Source organism: Mastacembelus armatus, chromosome 8 (assembly GCF_900324485.2).
Source record: "Mastacembelus armatus chromosome 8, fMasArm1.2, whole genome shotgun sequence".
In the NCBI taxonomy this organism is placed as follows: Eukaryota; Metazoa; Chordata; class Actinopteri; order Synbranchiformes; family Mastacembelidae; genus Mastacembelus; species Mastacembelus armatus.
In genome coordinates this window covers 15,210,063-15,217,866 of record NC_046640.1, presented here as the reverse complement: position 1 = coordinate 15,217,866, position 7,804 = coordinate 15,210,063, and the positions used below count along the sequence as shown (strand labels likewise).

The 7,804-nt window shown below is 40.6% G+C and overlaps 1 protein-coding gene across 1 annotated transcript; it reads left to right on the top strand.

The window, feature by feature from the left end:
• The first annotated feature begins 202 nt into the window (after positions 1-202).
• LOC113141295 (SRY-box transcription factor 8) lies at positions 203-3,649 on the top strand. The gene is made up of 3 exons (XM_026325622.1): positions 203-618; positions 1,016-1,251; positions 1,365-3,649. Exons 1-3 carry the CDS (start codon positions 203-205, stop codon positions 2,117-2,119), a joined length of 1,407 nt encoding a protein of 468 aa, XP_026181407.1. The 3' UTR covers positions 2,120-3,649.
• Positions 3,650-7,804: the final 4,155 nt, after the last annotated feature.

The window sequence follows — 7,804 nt, the reverse complement described above, 5'->3', positions numbered from 1 at the left end:
GAAGACAAACAAACAGGGAAGCAGGAGGAAAACAACGGACTCTTACTGACTCAATTTCTTGAAGGAATTTACCGTGGCGCCCCGTGCGTAAAAAGCGCACTGGCCACTTTGATGCGCTCTTGAATTCAGTGATAATATCTGGTTTTCCCGTAGTTGTAGATATTATATTGTTTTTGGATTTTCCTCTCGGGACTAACGTATAATGTTAAAAATGACAGAAGAACATGACAAGTGTATCAGCGACCAGCCGTGCAGTCCGTCGGGCACCAACAGCTCCATGTCCCAGGACGAGTCCGACTCAGATGCTCCGTCTTCACCGACCGGCTCCGACGGTCAAGGATCCCTGCTTACCGGTTTGGGCAAGAAACTGGACTCCGAGGATGACGACCGGTTCCCAGCTTGCATACGGGACGCAGTTTCTCAAGTTCTCAAAGGATACGACTGGTCCTTGGTGCCTATGCCTGTAAGGGGGAACGGATCTCTGAAGAACAAACCTCACGTCAAGAGACCCATGAATGCGTTCATGGTTTGGGCGCAAGCGGCCCGGAGAAAACTGGCGGATCAGTATCCACACCTGCACAACGCCGAACTGAGCAAGACGCTGGGGAAACTGTGGCGGTAAGGAAAAACTGTATTTACTATAATGACATATTGTATGTTAACATTAACATTAACAATAAAATAAAATAAATATAAAGACCGCAACTGGTCATGACTACAGATTTGTACAGAGAGTCAATCATTATTTGACAAATAAAATTTACTACTTTAAAACTTTGGAAATGAAAAAAATCTAAAATTTGCTACATGTTTAAACGTTTTGTTTTTTTTTTGACTGTAGATGATTTAGAAGATGAAATTGAGAATGGATTTCCCCTCCATTTTATTCATCGCCCTTTAACAACAGATAAACTCTGAACTCTATATGCTCTTTGTGTTAGTATTGTTAGTTTGACAGCAAACATTTGAACGTTTTCACCATTCTTTTTTTTCTTCTTTTTTTTTTTTACTAAAGCTTGCTTTCAGAGAGTGAAAAGAGACCATTTGTAGATGAAGCAGAGAGGCTTCGGGTTCAGCACAAGAAAGATCATCCAGACTACAAGTACCAGCCTCGGCGACGGAAGAATGTAAAACCAGGCCAGAGCGACTCAGACTCAGGAGCAGAACTGGCACATCATATGTATAAAGCTGAACCGGGGATGGGAGGACTGGCAGGGATGACTGATGGACACCACCACCCCGAGCATACAGGTATGCAGTCACATTTAATGCAAGAATTGATGTATCAAACACAAGTAGTTTGAGCCATTTTGTATTTAGAGTGATGAACCCTCACACTTTACACCTGATTTCTTTCTTTTCAGGGCAGCCCCATGGTCCCCCTACACCCCCTACTACTCCCAAAACAGACCTGCACCACGGGGTGAAGCAGGATCTCAAACATGAGGGCCGTCGTCTTGTTGACAGCAACAGGCAAAACATCGACTTCAGCAATGTAGACATATCTGAGCTCAGCACTGATGTCATCAGCAACATTGAGACCTTCGATGTGCACGAGTTTGACCAGTACCTCCCGCTTAACGGCCACGCCTCAGGCACCTCCACCTTGCCTTCAGACCACAGCCATGGGCAGACTCCAGCACCCAGCAGCTCATACACTTCCTCATATAGTCACGCAACTGCCAACGGGTCAGCATGGAGCCGCAAGAGCACCATGTCTTCCTCTTCACCCTCTGCCGGTGAGGTGGGTCAGCACCGACTCCATATTAAAACGGAGCAACTAAGCCCCAGCCACTACAGTGAGCACTCCCACGGGTCACCCTCACACTCTGATTACGGCTCCTACAGTAGTCAGGCCTGTGTCACTTCGGCCACATCAGCTGCCTCGGCTGCAGCCTCTTTCTCCAACTCCCAGTGTGACTATACTGACCTCCAGAGCTCCAATTATTACAACCCTTACTCTGGCTACCCTTCTAGCCTCTACCAGTACCCTTACTTCCACTCGTCCCGGCGGCCCTATGGCAGCCCAATCCTCAACAGTCTGTCCATGGCTCCAGCTCACAGCCCCAGCACCTCCAGCTGGGACCAGCCTGTCTACACCACGCTGTCTCGACCTTAAGGGGACAAGAAGTGGTCAGTTCATGCCAGAGACTCATTAAAATTGATGCACTACTAATGAAGGACGTAAGGAGCAGGTGGGGGCATGTGTGTAGCGGTAGTGGGCTACCTGTGACCCTTTGAACATGAAACAAATAAAAGAAAAAGTGCCTGCTGATTTTATACAAAGCTATATCGTTGCAATGAAAACACACTTAAGACTTTTTACACTACAAATTGTGTTGTTGGTGAGCCAAACTCCTCCATGAGGACATATCGCCTACACCTACATCCTGTACATCCCCCATTTTTCCAGTTTATGATTGCGAGTGTGTGCCCACCTGAGGTAAAGCTAAGGGCTGCCACTGAGTTATGTGGAAGAGAAACTGTTTGGCCCAATTCAGATGGAGAAGCAGATGCAGTGAAGAGAATATGTGGGACCAGTTATGTGAATTTGCAGTAAAATGTACATGAATGGCCAGAGCTACTGTTCACCACAGCACATTTGGCCATTTGCATCAGTGGATAAGTCTTAATTGAAATGCTCATATGTATCTTATAGTGTCATTTTGACATAAAGTCTTATATGTATTTATGTTCATGCATTATTGGTTTCATTTTTGTTCTTAAGTAGATAAACACATGTAATGTGGGTTTGGTTATTTACAGTACTGTTTGTTTTCTTTTATTTTTTTTTAACAAGATAACTGAAGTGAAGGATGGTAGAGGTTCAGTTCTTTTGATATCATTCTGTTGAAAACTGATCACCAGTAACATCTCCATTCCAAGTTGCAAGAAAATGCAACAGCACCAACAGACCCGCACAGGACAGAACAGGTGTCTGAAAGCTACGCTTAACAAATTGCGATTAGTCATGATCTAGGGTTAAAGGAAATGGGGTAAAATAACACCACACACACTGAGTGACATGTCAACTGGACCTCCTGTACACATGGACAGACACCACATGGATGTGTGTATGTACATGCAAACGTGTATATATGTTGAGTGGAAAAAGTGCATCTGTGTGTGTGACCCATTTCCTTGGGCAAGAGACATAAATCCCCTGATATAATACACACCAATGTTACATAAAACAACTCTTCATTCGAGCTTGTTACTCAAATAAGAGTATTTGCGGTTTAAAGAGGAAATTAAAGAGTACTTGCCCATATTTATCTCAACCATCAAGTGCCAACTCACTGCTATAGTCTTGTGCAAAATGTTTTTGTGCCTTTTAATGCTTTTTGTCAGTATTTAAATATGAAAAAGAATTATTAACAAACTTCAGGCAGCACACAATCAGTAATCCACACCAGAAACTTCTACCGTTAACCTGCTCCTGACTGTATCCTTAATTTAATATCATTCCTCGCAGCCTTGGTTTGTAATGTTCTGTGAGATGCTGTATGTCCATAGCATCATGCTCCAAGTTTTGTCCACAGAACTGTGTTTTGTATATTATTCTGGTGTATAATTTTGAGAAAGGCAGTGAAAATTATTGTTGTTCTATTAACTAGAGTTTCACTCACACATGCACAGCTAACCCATTCGCTGGCCTTTTTTTTTAAATAAAAGATACTTTTTTGGAATTTTGTCTTTGTCATTCTTATTTGCATCCATCTTTAGTTTCAACTTATTCCCTGGCAAAAATATATTGAGGAATAATTTATAATATTATTATATATAAAATATATAAATATAAAAATGAAAGCTGTTTTGTTTCTGAAATCATGTGGAAGTGTAAGTCTACAGACAATACATATTAAATACAATTTTGCTGTATATTTATATGCTTATATACTTTTCTTCTGATAAATATAGTCTTTAAATACACTGCTTATCCCCTTTTGTGATGCCACCCTTCATACTTAATTTTTTGTAAAAACATAAAGACCTCACTTGACCTTCTTTCAGGATAATAATATCTGGCACTGGTTATTTATCAAATACCCAGTGATTGCAACACTATTTTACATTGTAAAATCAGTCATTTTCACCATTTTAAGACCAACATTCCCAAAAGGCAGTTCTTATGCTTATGGCCCATCTTCAAAAATCTATGTTGTCCAAAAGAAAAGAAAAATAAAAGTGAAGTTCTGAATCAGAGTCAAAAACCGATTATATGGCCAAACACTGTAAGCAAATTACAATCCAGTTTCCTCTCTACAGTCTGTGGCCTAGAGCAGGTGTCACTAGTAAATGCTGGACACCTGTGTTTAAAAGAGGAATGTTCTGGACAGATAAATGCAATGGTTTCACGTGGTCTACATGACTTATATACGTTTCAACAACAATGATAATGTGTATTGATTTCAAAAGTGTTCAAAACTGCTCCTACCTAGGCCTCATTATTGTGGATTTTATTATCAATTTAGAACAAGTGGTTTTGGGTGTCTTTTGTGTGGGTGGCAGTGAAGGTACAAGACTTCCCCTCAGGTGTACGATGTATTTGTTTTCTGTTGACTGCCGATGAGGTGATGTGTCAAGCTTGCTGCTCTCATACATGCTGTGAGGAAGGTGTTATACTGAAATGGATCACCAGATTTGTCATTAAATGGGGTGATTCTTATTTGCTGATTTTTTAATATGGCGTGTCATTGTTTTTCTGACCTGGTTCAGGAGGACATAGATAGTTTTGTGTTTGTTTTTTTAAAGCAGAGCACCAAACTGAAACTTCAGGAAGAGTGCATCAGTTTCCACCTTAAATTGTGCTTCTGCTATAGAGCTTATATGTTTTTCTTTTGAGAAATCAGGAAGTCTCAAACAAACTGGAACATGCAGGTAAACAGCTTATTTACAATTTTGATATCACTCTCTAACAACCTTCTGACCGTACAGAGGCTCTAACACTTTATATGTGGATGTAGGTGTATCTACCAAAATAGGAAATTTCAGTTTTTTTTCATTAGACCACAGACAAGAGAGGAATGAGGAGCGATCCTATCTGCCCTGGTCCAGTGGGTAGAATGCTCAAGTTGGCCTTGGCATGCATGCCAAGCAGCAGTCCCTAACCAGCGCAGGGAGAAGCCAAGTGCCAGGGCCGCGCTGCTGAATTTTAATGATTCATTATGCTGTGGAGGGGCCCCATTGTGTCCTTTTATCCGGAGAGCTAGAAAGGAATTAATTGGACAGAAAATGGAAGGGCAAGGGGAACTGACAAGCCATTAAGAGGGTCCTGAATGGATTAGATGCACATGGGGGGAAGATTTTCCCCCCTTGCTGTCTCATATCACAGCACTCCACAAACAAAAAACAACAAGAACAACAACCACAATGACCACCAGACCAAACTGTAGAAATCATATCAGCGAACATAATCTGTAGATAATAAAAGAAGATAATACCACAGCAGATGGGGTGTGGGTGGCTCAAGAACGACTTGTTGTTTTTCTTCCCTCAAAGTCTTTTTTTTCCACCAGTGTTTGCCAAATACTTTCAGGAGGAACTCTTGAGAAAGAACAGGAGTGAATAAAAGTGAAGCAAAAAGGCTCTTCAGGGTGCTTGGGTCCTGTTTCCCTGGAACTTGTCCACAGTTTCTGATTGGGCCTCTTGAAAGCCCTACTGTAAATAGCTAAAAAAATGAACTGGAATGGGGGGACTTCACTGTGAGTTACATCAGCACGTTATACTGAATGAAGCCATGAATGAATGGATGAATAAACAAATGAGGGAATATTTTTACACTAGAGTTGCAACTTTGAAAAAAAAACAAAAAAACAAAAAACAATTCATATATGAGCGTATGCTTCAATCAGGTGCAACCAGAGTGGACAAAAACAGACAGCAAGTACATGCACTGTATTATAGATGCAGAAACTTGATAAGGAAAATGAAATATAATTTATCTTATTTTGACACTACCACATTTAAATGTTCACATTTGTTGTTGATGGAGGAAAGGGAGGGAGTCGTTACCCTGGACTTAGAGGACATGAGGAAATAGCGAGATGAACCCACTGAAACTGGTCCTTCCGCCACCTGACCACATCCCATTGTTAGGAGCAGGATAACTCGCCTGGTAATAGTCTCATCCTGTCTAATGAGCCTGGTTCACTTGGGGCATGTTGCAGGGAAAAAGAGGGTGCTGGGAACTGTGAAAACTCTGAGAATGCAAGGCTGATTTGCAAGGGAAATGAAGTGGACATAAAGCATGGTTATTGCCTGCCACTGAATCTCCCCAGCCTGATCCCACATGGATGTTAAGTTTTCTGAATCTTAATCCTGCATACAGTTCATGTCTTATCATAGTTGGAGGTTTTACTGTTAACTGAACTGTCACATGGAGACAGAAAAGAATTTTAAAAATTCCATAGTGAGGAAAATGCTAAAATAAAGGAGCTTCATAACTGATAACTTTAGTCTATCATTGCTCTGAAATGCATTCTTTCGTTCATTTTGTCCCACACTTTGGTGAAAGTAATTTTGAGTTACGATTCTTTACTGTGAATTTTTATTGCTTCACTATAGGCAGATAACATTTTGACAAAGAGGTTTCTCTCTGGGAGAGTAATGCACAGTATCTGGCTTCAAAATGGCATGAATAGCCAATAGGGTGGCAGACAAAACCAAAACCTACTTCCCTAATTCCTCGTCGATCTGCACGCACAGAGAAGAAGGCAGAGGAGCAGAGTGCCAACAGTTCCTCTTTCAGAAAGGGCACTGAATTATTGCTCGCTACATCGAGGTCGCCTGCGATTGGACAGCAATACTTACAACAACCGGTTCCTGTGTGGACCTGATACTAACTTCACTCAGTGTAACTAAATGAAAGTAAACTGTTTGAGAACAAACAGAGATCTTCTTTCAATATGCCAGGAGGTACGAATCCAAACCAGAGCGGTTTTGGTTTAATGGTGTGTAAAGCTTCAGTTTGTTTGTACAGGAGGGATTGAAATATTTCTTAAAAAATTAAAAGAGATCAATAAATAAATCTCTGCGAATACTTTTATCAGAAAATGTGATATTAGGCGCCTTAAACAGGCATAAGAAAATAAAAGAATGAGTTTTGAAGTAAGTCTTCCCCAGAGGAGTGTTTACTGAAAAGACCTTGGACTAAAAAGTATTTGCAAGTAATTGTGTCTGTTTCAACCTGTTTGGAGTGCCAGATGGGGAGGAATTACTGCACCAGGGAAAGTCAGAAAATGTCAGGCTACTTTTATTACTTTTCTGATTAATATAACTTTCTGCTAGTAAAATTCACATTTTACTCCACAAAAGTACAAAAGGTTGGATATGGAAAAATAAATAAATAAATAAATAATAATGTTTGTATCATTGTTAGGGTTTATCAGCACCATAAAATAGTGTTGAAGACAAACAGTCACCACAGGTGGAGTGTTCTTAAAATGAAAAAATTAACAAACAAAATAAAGAAAACTGAAAAAAATACAGCAACAATTTGACATCTGGTCATGTTCTGTTCTCTGAACAGTTGTCCACAGTCTTTCACTTTCTTTTTTCATTTGTTCTCTCCTTTTCACTTTTTCTTGGCACATCCCAATTGTGAATGGGGTGGCAGCATAGCTGCTCATCTTCTTTCCACAGCTTTAAGACTTGTTCATTAGTAACTATGGCTGTTTTCACTGTCACAGCTTTCTGCTTTTGTTGAACTGTGGCACAGCTCCATGTAGTTTCTCCATCCTTACTTTCAAGTTATCTCCTCTCAACCTTTTTCTCTTCGCACTTCTTGTCTGTCTACTCATCA